Raw genomic sequence first — 15,071 nt, forward strand, 5'->3', positions numbered from 1 at the left:
CTGTTGGATTGGTATATGCCTATCCTGTGTAGATGGTGAGCCAGGCAGTCATGTCCTGACATCAACTCAAATTTTGCTACAGCTTCCTTGCGGCCTTTATATTTTACTTCTGTTGATAGTTCATCAATTTTTTCCCATGACTTCCCTCTAGCAGCTATAATATTTTCTTGCGTGTTTTCCATTTGAAATGTTTTGTTAATATACGCTTAAAAATAATGATTATTCCCTTTTTGTGAAACTCTTAGGACATTTGTGGACCTTCCATCAAAATATTGGGAAGCAAGAAGGATGATGACTTCATTGTTAAATCCAGAGCATTAGATACACACACACACACACACACCCTTTTTATAAATGTATGAATTGAAAGAATGATTCTTCTCTTGTAATTGCATGAATATTGCTTCCCATGCTGTAAGTGTATGAATTGAAGGAAGGAATCTTATTTTCATGCTGTAAAATTATCACAGGAATTCAAATACATTTTTTGTTATAGGTTCAAACCATGGGTTGGGCAGATGTATCTGGTTGGGTTGCTCAAGGTGGAGCCATATTGGGTACAAAGCGTACCTTACCTAAACCTCGTCTTGCACAAATTGCAGCTCGGCTTGCAGAGTTTAAGATCAATGGTCTTCTCATTATTGGCGGATTTGAGGTCAGTTATGTCACTATCTCCATGATTATAGATATCACTGCTTCTAATGTTGCTGTTGCCTCCACCATAACCACCACCATCACTCCTTTCTCTTGCCTCTCCTTTTCCTCCTTTCCCACCTTTATTCTCAGTTCTCTCTAGTTTCACTCTACCTCCACTACCCCACATCCACTCCACTTCACCTCAGCTTCATTCTCATTTCTCTCAAGTCCCACTCTGCACTTCAGCTTCGTTTTCATCTTTACTCCACCACCTCCATCTCCTCTGCCACTCCATGTAATTCTGTGCCACTCTACACTATTCCACTTCACCTCACCTTTATTCCCAGTTCTCTCTAGTTCCACTCTCCATTCCTCCTCTAATTTCATCTGCATCTCCATGTCGCTCCACTCTACCTCCACTACCCCACATCCACTCCACTTCACCTCAGCTTCATTCTCATTTCTCTCAAGTCCCACTCTGCACTTCGGCTTCGTTTTCATCTTTACTCCACCAACTCCATCTCCTCTGCCACTCCATGCAATTCTGTGCTACTCTACTCTATTCCACTTCACATCACCTTTATTCCCAGTTCTCTCTAGTTCCACTCTCCACTCCTCTAATTTCATCTGCATCTCCATGTTGCTCCACTCTACCTCCACTACCCCACATCCACTCCACTTCACCTCAGATTCATTCTCATTTCTCTCAAGTCCCACTCTGCACTTCGGCTCCATTTTCATCTTTACTCCACAACCTCCATCTCCTCTGCCACTCCATGCAATTCTGTGCTACTCTAGTCTATTCCACTTCACCTCACCTTCATTCTCAGTTCTCTCTAGTACCACTCTCCACTTCTCTAATTTCATCTGTAGCTCTATGTCACTCCACTCTACCACTACCCCACATTCACTCCACTTCATCTCAGCTTCATTCTCATTTCTCAGAAGTCCCACTGTGCACTTCGGCTCCATTTTCATCTTTACTCCACCACCTCTATCTCCTCTGCCACTCCATGCAATTCTGTGCCACTCTACGCTATTCCACTTCACCCCACCTTTATTCTCAGTTCTCTGTAGTTCTACTCTCCATTCCATTCTACCACTTCCATCTTTCTACCTTTACCTGGAAGCCACTCCACTTTTCCACCTGCACTCTATGCCATTCCACCTCCATATCCATCTCCATCTCTGCTCCATTTCACCTCTGTCTTTATTTAGTTTTACTTCCTTCTATACGAATGCTTTGATATCTTGGTTACACACAAGTAGTTTCGTATTTTCTTGTAGTGACAATTTGAAACAAGAAAGATTTTTTGAAGTTACTTTTATATATGTGTTTAAAAGTGAAAATGTTTTACAATGTTGGATATTTTTAGAATATGTTTGCATAAAACAATATATATATATATTTTTTGTTATTGACATGTTAAATCTAGTAACATAAGCGCGTGTGTGCTTTTCATTATCTTTCTATCCCGTCTACTGTATGTTATTGGTATATTATGTATAGAGGATTTATAGTGATGTTACAGAAAATTATTTCGAAATTTTTATAGAACTATATGCTTTCAGCATGAGAAAATAGTTTCTGAATGTTATCTGTTCTTTTCATCTTTTTGGTCATCTATCTATTCATATACCCACTATTTTATCAGTTTTTCTTCTATCCATCCACCCATTCACCCACATTCCATTCACTTATCCTTATTCAGTCAAACTACCCATTTAATCAGCACTCATTTCTTATTTTTTCTTAAGTCCATTTGCTGTCTCTCTTTCGGAACTATTTGGCAGAAATTATTCATATTCAGTGTTTGAGTATCTGTTTGGAAGAATGCACTCAAAATATAGCAATTTTGTTGGTATAGTAATTATTATTTACTAAACCTTACTAAAAAAAAGTCTCTCTTTCTAAGCATTGATGTTTTAGAACAGAGTTTCTCAACCTTTTTCAACCCAAGGATCAAATGTCTGAAATAATTCTAGGGACCACTAACTTATATAGGCCTAATTTTTTGCTGATGTATACATTATAAACATTTGGGACATATTGTACCTTTATAACATAATAAATCTAAAAGCATGTTTTGAATTCCTATGGAAACACAAGTAATGAAATTGGAAATGAACTATCAAAAGTGAATTATATATTGAACAAACTCTTAATATTTATTAACCAAATGAATAATGATATTATGAATGTACAAAGGGAGAGAGTAAACTATGGAAAAGAAAGAAAGGATAATAAATATCACTGTTAATGAGATAGCTGAGCTTGTCACCCCTTGCAGAATTCCTGGATATCTGGCTCAATATTAGTCAAATCAGCCTAAGATCGGCACATACATTAAGTCGGTTTCTGTATTTTGGTTTTATTTGAAGGAGCAATGAAAATTCTTTCTCACAAAGATAGGTTGTTGAAAACTGCGTGATGATTTTCGGTGCTTCTTCAGATAATTCGAGATATTCACTTCTCACTGAAGGCGAGATTCAGAATTGAGGCGAACCAAGATCACGGAATTGCATTTTAAGCTAACTGTCACCTGAAAGCTCAATTAACTGTTCTTTATTTGATAACAAAAGGTCATTCTCATAACTGTAAGCCTAAAATGGGTTGCGAACCAACATAAATCTGTCATAAATGTTATTTGGAAACTATGTTTCAAATTTTTATTTCACAGTTTTGAGGTGGTTACAAACTCCCAAAGATTTTGCGCCACAAGATATAACACATCCACCTCTAGGTACAAAGAAACACACAGGGGTTTCCCACAAGGAGCTATGCTTAGCGCAACACTTTTCAATATTTATGTGAATGATTTCGCACCAAACATGAAAACATCGGAAATCCAAACTGCCCTTTTTGCTGATGATATAGTTATTTGGACATCAGGAAATTCCAATAAACTGTATACTCAAGAAGAGAATTAAGATGATATTAAATAAACTTCACAAATGGAGTACAGAAAACCTTATGACTGTGAATATAGAATTGTTCTCACTGAAACATAAGCTACCAAACATTAGCATAAATTATAATAAGCACCCACTCAAAATTATAGATGACGCTATATACTTAGGTGTAACATTCGACAAAAAACTAAATTGGAACATACACATAACTGATGTTATACAAAAAGCAGAAAAAAGCTTCAGATATTAAAAAGATTAGCAAGTGTTAAATGGGGCTGCTCAAGAAGGATCCTTAATACTACATACAATATATACATCAAACCACAACTCTTATATTGTGGAGAAGTCATGATAACAACGCAATCAAGCCTCAATAAGCTAGAGGTAATACAAAACCAGACACTACGTTTGATTACAGGAGCTGGTAAATCTAAATCCTTGGATGCTCTATGCTTACCTTGACACACAATAAATCAATATCAATAAACTTACAAGAACAGGCTTTGATTCAACACGAAAAAATGCTAAGATTATATCATTCTAAATGGAAGACTAAAGAACCCTGTACAAAAACATTAAAAAATCAAATTAGCTTTCTAGAAAAGATTACATAGGCTACCTAAAATTAAGTTTGAAAATACCAAGTAATAACGAATATTTACAAATAAAAGAAAACCCATTAGATTTCATGCAACCAAATTATGACCTACAGATGATGGAAGAAGTTAAAAAATCAGGAACACCCAAGGATATTTTGAAAGCCTTAGCACTTGAAACAATCAACATCGAATACCCCCCTGAAAAATGGTTACATATTTACACAGATGGATCATCTAAAGACTGTCCGACAGGAGCTGGAGTAAGATGTTTCCTCTTCTCCTCATATCGCTCTGTAGGTCCCGATACCACTAACTATGAAGGAGAGATAACTGCAATATCTGTAGCCCTTCAAGAACTTTTGAGACTTCCACCAAACAAATTCATGAAAGTAGTAATTTTCTCTGATTCCAAAGTAGCAATATAAGCAATACATTTCAAATAACTCGAAGAAATCATTACAAATAAAGCAAGCATATAAGATGATAGCTAAACTTCAAAAACTTCACAAAACAATATACTTTCAATGGATTCTAACACATTGCGGAATTGCAGGGAATGAACTGGCCGACTTGCTTGCAAGGAAACAAACAAACAAAAGAGTCAATTTTCCATTTTCATCAATAAGACGGGTAATAAAATCAAAACTCTTACAACGATACTTGCAAGAATTGCAAAAACAAACATGCTGCAGACAAGAAATGGAACATCCTTCTTTCCAACCCAGATGCAGTTCCTCAAGGACCAAGAAAAACAGCAGTAGCAGCTTTTAGATTGCTTACAGGCCATGATTGTTTAGCGAGCCACCTCTACAAGACAGGAATTCTGACTTCACCATCCTGCAGTCTATGCAACACTCAGACTGATATGATTGAAGAACATTTAAAAATCTGCAGCACACTGTCTGGAGAGAAAGACCTAATTCAAAAGTACTGGAGAGCAAGAGCGCTAATGGCTTCATTGCCAGATGCGTGGCATCAAGCAACAACAACAACAACAACATTGCAGCTGAATATGAAGAGGGCAATAAGGCAAACAGACATGAAAACACCCACATCTCTCGCAATGTGGCAGCGAAAGAAGTTTGTGACGTGATTCTAAATCAATTATGATTGAGATTTTCATTTACAAATCACATGTTGGCAGCAAATCTTTTCGACTCGAAATACTTTCCAAAATATAACAAAATATTCCCCAAGAAAAATCTGAAATCTGTAGTAGAAACATATTCATTTTTTCAATTCCAACAACTGAAATCTAAGTTGCAGGTGATCTACATGACAGATGACTTCAGAAATGTGTCCGGTGTCATTGATCTTTTGCAATTCCTCATTGAAAATAACGTGGTAGAGTCATTCAGTGAAGTGACGAAGCTCCTGAAATAATAGCAACTGTGCCTATGTCTACCTTGGAAGCAAAAATATGTTTTTCTACATTAAAGCGGGTGAAAACTTTTCCTCAAAATACGATGAAGGAAGAAAGTTAATTGCCTTAGCAATGCTATCAATTGAAAATTCATGGTTACGGAATGTGTGGATTTCAACGAGAGAGTGATCAACATATTTTCAACAAAAAAGGAGAGAAGGATGGATTTTCACTACAAACATTCAACAAGAACACCATTGTCTTTCGAATTACTGGGTTAGGTGAGTATTTAAGATTCTTATAATTTGATTTTATGTTTATTTTTTCTGGGAACGAGTTCATGTACACGAAAATAGTAATGCTATAAATTAATGTCATAACTTATGAGTACCGGTATTCAATAGTGTGAAACTCCAACTTCAAATCTCACGAGCCGCCACTGGCTTGTTGAAATATGGACAACACATGTTTACTTAAAACAGCAAGGGAATGCGGAAGCAATAAATCATATTGTATTGTTGTTTACTTCACCGCTCTTATGTTACCAACCCTACCATTTGTTATTTCGGCACATACGTCAGTCCCTCTGAAGTTAGTAACAATGCAGTCATATCCTCATATCCTGGAAATACCAGATTTTTGTCTGGTTGTTTAAATATTCATGGCTTTCAGAAAATTTGGTTTATACAGTACGGTATCCATTTCATGTGAACAGTTTTTACAAATTTTTTTTTTGTTATGATAATTTTAATTCGAATTAAATTTTTAATTCTGGCTGCAGACCATCTGTCCCACCTTCGCAGACCACAGGTGGTCCGCGGATCACAGGTCGAGAAACGCTGTTTTAAAATAATGTAATATATGATGTACCTATGTTAACAAGAATAGTCTTTTGTAGCAGTGGTTTTTAAATACAGCAACACAAGTCGCCTTTGTGCACCTTCGCATGTAATTTCTCCATGTGTGATCAGACAACTCTGCTTTGCTAGTTTTGGAAAGGGATAGATGAAATCGGTTGCAGAACTAGATTTATTTTAGTTACAATGGTTATTTAATTTGTTATAATTATAGAGAAATTAATTTCTACCAGGTAAGAAAATATGAAAAATTCATTTGCCGCATCTTTATGTTAGAAGTGGTTTCATTAGTTACAGCACAAGAAGTATGACAGTGAAGTAAAGCTGTTTTACTTCATTGTATTTGTTTATTTTTCTGTCCATAAAATATTTGCAAGTACATAATAATTGCAAGCAAATTTACTTGCATCTTTCTTTGGAACCATTATCCAAAAGTAACTTGAATCTTGCAGGCTTACCAGGGAGCTCTGCAGTTATACGAGGCACGAAAAGAATTCAAAGAATTTTGCATCCCAATCGTTGTCATCCCATCAACAATTAGCAATAATGTGCCTGGAACAGACTTCTCTCTGGGTTGTGATACAGCATTGAATGAAATCACGGAGGTAAGACTCTTAGCATGTCAGTTTTTTTTTCAATGTATTCAGTGCAGTGCTTTATTAAGAAGTATTTAAGTCGCTCACTTTCAGATCTGAGGTAATGTATGACAGTTAATCTATTTTTGTATGTGAAGGAATTGAAAATACAATCATTTTTAACTGGAATGGTTTTCATTATGTTAACGAACTTAATGTGGTTCGATCCCAGGTGGTGACAGGATTTTTTCTCATTGCCAAACTTTCAGAACGGCCCCGAGGTTCACTCAGCCTCCTATAAAATTGAGTACTGGGTCTTTCCCTGGGGTAAAAGGCGGTCAGAGCGTGGTGCCGACCACACCACCTCGTTCTAGTCCTGAGGTCATGGAAAGCATGGGGCTCTACCTCCATGCCCCCCAAGTGCCTTCATGGCATGTTACCGGGATACCTTGACCTTTTTACCTTTTTTAACGAACTTAATCTATTAAATTTGTTGGATTTAGTCAGTTGTGTACAAGCTTTACTTTAAACTTCCCCCTACCCCCACACTTGATGGTCAAGTGGTTACCATACTCGCCATTAGTTTCAAAGTTTGGGGTTCAAGAATGGCCTAAAAATTGGAATTCTTAGTACTTCTGGCCTAGTGAAATCAAATAAGGTCAGGAATCCAGAAGCATTTGAAAACAATCAACATATTATTTTTCTCATATAAATGTCAATGTCGAATTAATAAGGAAATATCCTCATCTAGTTTACTCAAACAGTTCTAAATTTAAAAATTCAGAATGAACCATAATTTGCGCATATGGAAGCACCATGCAATTTACCATTGCGAACTATGTTCAAATTATTATTTCCGAAAATTGCACCCAGGTCCTAATTTCCGAGAAAAATTGAATTCAAATTATACAATCTGGCAACGTTGGATAAACAGTAGCATGGGAGTAAAATGGGTCCAACATCAGTGGGTCACATAAATTGTTGCTTTCATAACCTCGTGGTAGTGCGAACATCTTCATATTGAAGCATGTAACTGTACGTGTTCGAATCTTTGTCTCTCCGCTTATTTTTTTTATGTACAAAGTTGTTTTTAATATTAACATTTTAGTGTTTTTGAAACTTATGTATTTCGAAATGGATTATAGTACACAGTATTTTCATTAACTCGTTTATTGATGTAGCTTTCCATTATGCATTTTTAAATGTTAGCTTGTTTCTTTAGTAGTCACAATACATTTTTACACTTATTGTACTATATTTAATTTATTTACAACCTGTGCTCAAATGCATTATCCTCCATAAAACGACAAAGGCTGCACACCTAATAATCTCTGGCTGTACATTATGCAACATATCCCTGTTGACAGTCATTACAGCTTCATGAAGCTGTGCAACAGGATCAGGATGTGAAGGAGTTTATTATTTAAATTAAGTGCATAAAAAAACAACTTGTTAGCAGACTCAAACCACTGAACCGTTTATCCATCATTGTGTAATTTGAACTGAGTTTTTCTCGGAAATTAGGGTCTTGGCACAATTTTCGGAAAAAACAATTTGGACATGTTTGCAAAGGTAAATTGCGTGGTGACTTGCATATGCGCGAATTGTGTAAGCATTTTTTGTCATTAGCGAATATTAATTTTTTAGATTTTTTATATTGTAATTTATCTATGTAATTTTATTATTTTTTAATCCTCCCCTGAGCACGAGATCATTCTCTTTCATGGGAGTGCTAGAATTTTTGTGTATTTTACAGTTTTCTTCTATAATTTTCTAGCAATAATTCCTGTTCGAAACTAATCATGCACTTTTCAGAATTCAAGCAATTTAGTTAAATATCTGAGATAAGTGATTTACATATAATTGCAGAAGTACTTTGAAAATTGTAATCAAAATCATACTGGCCATTGGATTTGAGGTTCGTGGGTTCAAACCTGAACAAGGGTGATGGATTTTGAAAGATCATAAAATTCTTAGCATGCCTTCCTCTAGGATGGAAGTACATAGAGTTGTGGGTCCTGTGTCATAGAGTTATGATACATAAAATAATTCTGTGTGTGATAGAGGGTTCCAAGCAAATTTCGTTGGCCATTTCTCGCCCATGTTGAACTACAATGCTGAATAACCCCTGCATTTAAAAGCGTTCTTACACACTAGAACTACTACTTATATATGCGTAAACAAAGAAAATCTCCTGTCAGTGTGTCATATAACTATTAAGGCAATGAATCGGTGAAAATAATGAAAAATCTAAAAAAAATGCATATTTTTGTTGATTGTCCTAAAAAGTAGTTTAATGATTCACCTTTCATAATCTGTAGTTTGTTTACCCCTGTATCTCTTAAGTTCCAACGTATGGAGTTGGGCAGTTTTAAAGTGAATATATATTGTGATGTGTTTTTATTTATTAGTCATTTTCTCAACTTTCTGATTTTCGACACATTTTAGATTTCAAAACACACTTAAGCAAATAAAGTTTTTCTTCAAAAGGGCCTGAAATTTTGCACAGACGGCCGTAAATAGGTTATGAATAAACTGACGTATCCTTTTATTTGTGGCTACTGATTAAAATGTTGTGACCATCAATTATTGTTGAAGTTGTAATGATTTAAAAAAAAAACTGAAAATTAGAAACTTGAAAATTATATGTTTTTTTTTTCTCAAAACTTGCTTTCTAAATGCAAGAAGCATATTATGTCAGTTTCCTTATTCATGTATTAGGAATAGAAATTTTTTTAAGGGGAAAATAATTTTAATTATGAAAATTAGAGCAATATTTTACAGTGTTAATTACTACAATAAAAAATTAATAACTTAAAAATTAATTGAGATAGTCCACACCTGTGGAGTAACGGTCAGCGCGTCTGGCCACGAAACCAGGTGGCCCGGGTTCGAATCTCGGTCGGGGCAAGTTACCTGGTTGAGGTTTTTTCCGGGGTTTTCCCTCAACCCAATACGAGCAAATGCTGGGTAACTTTCGGTGCTGGACCCCAGACACATTTCACCGGCATTATCACCTTCACATCATTCAGACGCTAAATAACCTAGATGTTGAAACAGCGTCGTAAAATAACCCAATAATTGAGATATCAGAATGAAAATTTGTGTAATGCATGTCCCTGTAGCTTATAATGTGTGATAAAAATTTCAGTTCCATACGACTGAAAATGTAAAAGTTACATATTCTACAGTTCCAGCGCCTTTATACTGTATACCAGTGTTCAGAAGATTATAGTTTTTGTTTTTCTTCAGTCATTTCTTCTCTCTCCTGCATGTATTTTTCACTCCTCTATTAAGTTTTTGTGCTATACAGATAAAGTTTTTAAAATCTTACATCACTATGTTTATGATAATGGAATGTAATTCTATAGCATTATTAAAACATAAAAGACATATATTAATTTATAATTTTCAAGGTAATGGTATTTGTAATATCTTTGAAAGGAGTTGATTTTTGTATTTCAAATATTATGTTAGTAGAACGAGCTTAAAAGAGCGAAATAAATATATTCAGTAATTTCTCTTTTACAGATATTTTAATTTTCTTGTTTCTTTATGATTATTACACAGATCTGCGACCGAATTCGACAGTCAGCTCAGGGCACAAAACGAAGAGTGTTTGTAATAGAAACGATGGGTGGATATTGTGGTTATCTTGCTACTGTTGCTGGTAAGCAGGATTTGATACTTACGTGTTAGTTAAAACACAGTGTTTAAAATCAACACCGACAATGCTTAGTATGTTGTACAGGTCAACAAACTGACCATTTTTCAAGAGAGAGCCCATGTCTACAAAAACAGTTCAGTCACTGTGAGTCACCAAACTATGAGTACACGTAAGAAGTGGTTATTTCAGAAGTTTGCCATACTGTAGAGAATGGGACAAATTTAGTCATAAATAATTCGAAAAGAAAATACTATACCAAATCAAAAAGAAATCACATCATGCATTATAACAGGTTTTCGAATACAACGCAAATGAAGCAAGATTCGAACCCTGACCATGGCTATGTTCATGAACAAGCACAAAAAAGCTAGGGTTTCCTAACCATCAGGTGTGTTAAAAACAATTCGGACGTTTGATGGCCCACAGTGTCTAAACTATGTTTTTCCTGACATAGATTCCCTCTTAAAAATTATCAATTTGCTGTCCTCTACAACATACTAAGCATTATCGGTGTTGTTTTTAAACATTCAGTATAACTTGTTAATGCACCTTTATCTGATTGGCTGGAATGTTTGCTTTCCACACTAGAGACCTGAATTCAAATTCTGACAATTGTAAGTGGAATTTGTGTGGACAAAGATAGTTCTGAAATAGTTTTGTCCATAATTTCATAACCAACTTTATTATGAATACAGAAAACAACGAACTTCTGCTGTGTACTACTAACATCACATTCTCATGAAACCAATTCAGTGGAATTACTGAGGTGTACGTTCTAATGCACAATTAACAATAGAATATCTACAGTTAAAGCCAACACCTGACTCATAAGGTGATGACATGATAACACTCCTATGCATGTTCTTTAGAGTATATGTTTTAAGGAATAAAATCAACATTTTTTTAATAATAATAGTTTATTTATTTATCTCGATTATACTTACGGCTTTTAAGGAACCCGGAGTTTCATTACTGCCATCACATAAACCTGACATTGGTCCCTATCCTGAGTAAGATTAATCCAGTCTCTACCATCATATCTCACCTCCCTCAAATTCCTTTTAATATTATCCTCCCATCTACGGCTCTGCCTCCCCAAAGATCTTATTCCCTCCAGCCTCCCAACTAACATTCTATATGCATTTCTGGATTCGCCCATATGTGCCCATCTCAAACGTCTGGATTTAATGTTCCTAATTGTCAGGTAAAGAATAAAATGCATGCAGTTCTGCGTTACTTAACCTTCTCCATTCTCCTGTAACTTCATCCCTCTTAGCCCCAAATATTTTCCTAAGCACCTTATTCTCAAACACTCTTAACATCTGTTCCTCTCAAAGTACTTCGGATACATCGTCTCTCTGTGTTATATTTGAAGATTTGGCATCTACATCACTTCTCCGAATTTTCCATAATTAATTGCCCTATGGAACATTCGTCATAGGAATCTCATCCAGTTGATCTTGTAGAAAAATAATGTGCTGCAATAGTTTCCCTCAATTTACGGATCTTTGCCTCCAGCATGAAAGAATTTGACATGTCTTCAGCTACAAATTGTCTTTTGAAAAGCTGATATGATGCAGTAGTTTTTCATAGTTTTCTGCATTTGTGATAATGGCAAGAATTATTCCATTTCATGCTTAGTACAGACATCAGAAGAAATCAGAAGTACATGTGAAGGATGATGAAGTTTTGCTACACACTATACTGAAAATCTCAATACCGGTATAAATTCCTTGAACTATATTAATATTAACGCTGATTGAAAATTGTAGTAAATCACTATTACCTACATTACACAAACTATTCTGAAATTGACACAGCAATACTATACAAAGTTGTGTATTTTCTCATCTATAAGCTAATGTTTGCGAAATAAGGATTCTAATGATTGTAGTGTTGTACACATGTGTTACTGTTCTCCCATCAAACTTACAAACTATTAACGATTTCTCCTGGTGAGAGGCCTGTACTGTTTTGTATCTAATATCTTGATCATTGATTGATGAAGAAAATCTGATAAAATGTAAAATAATAATTCATTCTTTGTTCTCTATCTCTGAAGCTTTATAACTGCTTTTTAAAAACAAGAAATGCCAAATCAGAGTCGCTATTGATTTGAAATATCATGTTACAAGGATTTCGCTTAGGAAATGATAGAACTAGAGATACACAGAAGGCATTCCATATAAACTCTTATTATTGCTCTGTTATCATTATATCATTCAGCTTGTGTGTGTATATCTTCAATAAACTATAAATAAATTACAGTACTAGTATGTATGAAATAATTATACAAAAGATCTGAACTGGCCTGAATTTGCTAAAGAGTTTTTATTCCACGCAAAGGAGAAATGTGTAGTTAAATGTTTCAATTTTTAGATCTGTTTCTGTATTTATAATAAAATTTTATATTTATTTTTATAATAAAATTGATACATTTTTTTTTGTTAAAATAGTAGTAGAAACAACTGGTCGTATATATCAATTGTAACAATGACAGCATCCATGGCTAATAAGGAAGGCTGTGGAATACCATATAAACTGCAGTTTCACTATTTTCATGTAGTACTTTTATTAATGTTGTAAAATAAAAGTATATGAATAATTTAAAATCAATTCATATTAAATAATAATGTGAACATGTTTTAAAAGTTGTATTTACATGTTTTTAAAAAACTAATCTCAGGAAAATAGCTTTCCATCTCACCATGTTTCTAAAGTCCTCGGAAAGCGATATAATTTCGTATTGACATTTCTTTTGCAGTCCAGTGTACTACATACCATGAAAGCAATTATGTGTGTTCCTTCGATTGGTAACTAGCTAGTCAAAAAGAGATGAGTCTGGTAGTGAGGTTGTCACTTTACTAGCCTCAAGGCTGACTATTAGCCTATATACTTGGAAAGATAATTAAAAATTACTATAATCATAACTCAATATTCCAAAAAATTGAGTGCCTAATTAAGGATATCCAAACTAATTTTGAAATAACAGCTAAAAGGAACAAGAAGTGTAGGAAGATTCCTCAAAAGATGGAAACATACTATAATGTAACACTGGACAAAAAAAAAAAAAAGTGATCCACTAGGTAGTGTAGAAATTAGCAAGATCGACACATGTTCTGAGGCTGCACTCCAGTGTGGTTTAAATCCCATTTGGATTGATTACTTGATCGAGTTTTTTTCAGTTTTCCTCCAACTGTAAGGTGAATGTCAGGTAATCCCATGGCAAATTCTCGGCCGCATTTCGCCAAATACCATCTTGCTGTCACCAATTTCACTCATGCCATAACTGTGCAGATGTTACAGCATCACTAAATAAGATGAAAAAACCAAAAGAAAATGAAGATTGCATTTTACCCAAGCAAGCATTGAAACTTTGACCTGTTAAATTTGTGAAAATTTGGATGTGTGATATCTTTTCTTTGAGTAAGATCTTTAAATCTTATAATTTGCACTCATATTTTAATTATAATTCACTAATAAAATGAATTTGAGATTATGTTGTTTATCATATAATATTATAATGGTTTAATTCAAAAAGTGACCATTTTTCTTAACTTGTCTTTATACATCAGTATTTTCTTCTTCTTTGAAATAAACTATAAAGCCATTAACGCACAGTGTCATGTTAAATAGGTCTTGCTGGTGGTTCTGATGCTGCTTATATATTTGAGGAGAAGTTCTCAATTAAGGATTTGCAGCAGGACTTGTATCATATGGCCGCAAAGATGGCTGAAGGTGTTCAAAGAGGTCTTATACTCAGGTATGTTTTTCTTTTTTTTGTGCCGAGTGTTGTTTTACGATCCCTCTAGTTTAATAAACCTATATCTTGCTAATTAATCTTAACCTTTCGCATGCCTTCTTGATAATAGAGATGAAATACAATTGATAGGTTCGAACATATGACGTTAGAAACAATGTTTGATCATGACTCAAGATGGTTTGAAAGAGCATATGAAATTGTGTATGGTTAAAAGTATCAACTCTCTGCCATTGTTGCTTCAGACATACTCCATATTAATCAGAACTTCAAAAATGACTTGTTCAGTTAAGCTTCTAGTTCATAAGTAATTTATGCTGTGATATTATTGTACTGTTCAAATAATTAGAATTTGAATTTTAAGTGATATCATTTTGAGTCTGTTTAATGAATTTTAATGTTTTAATTCACCTATAGCTAATACAGTTCGCATAAAACTGAAATAATAAAAATTATTGTAGTTAAATTGTTTGAAGAGCAAGTGGCAGAAGTGGAAGGTGGCATTGATTCGAAAAGAGCTGAATGTTGGAAGAGAATAGTTATATACGAAGTCTGTCTGGAAAGTATCTAGACATTTTGGATATCTCGAGAATCAGTTGTGTGGTCTTGATATAACTTGACAGCCAGTCAGAGGGGATCTTACTGTATATGCTTGAATAGTCATTTTCCAACACAGCTACTCAATCGACAATGAGACTGCT

The 15,071-nt window shown here is 34.6% G+C and overlaps 1 protein-coding gene across 3 annotated transcripts in view; it reads left to right on the plus strand.

Moving 5' to 3' along the window:
• Pfk (ATP-dependent 6-phosphofructokinase) overlaps nt 1-15,071 on the plus strand; it is a 120,967-nt gene that overhangs the window by 89,686 nt on the left and 16,210 nt on the right. For all 3 annotated transcript variants that reach the window (XM_069848089.1, XM_069848088.1, XM_069848087.1), the window contains exons 11-14: nt 497-655; nt 6,821-6,973; nt 10,514-10,613; nt 14,247-14,373. In XM_069848089.1, coding sequence (XP_069704190.1) covers nt 497-655; nt 6,821-6,973; nt 10,514-10,613; nt 14,247-14,373 — 539 coding nt within the window. The remainder of the gene's footprint in view (nt 1-496; nt 656-6,820; nt 6,974-10,513; nt 10,614-14,246; nt 14,374-15,071) is intronic.

This window comes from Periplaneta americana, chromosome 15 (genome assembly GCF_040183065.1).
Source record: "Periplaneta americana isolate PAMFEO1 chromosome 15, P.americana_PAMFEO1_priV1, whole genome shotgun sequence".
NCBI classification, from domain to species: domain Eukaryota; kingdom Metazoa; phylum Arthropoda; class Insecta; order Blattodea; family Blattidae; genus Periplaneta; species Periplaneta americana.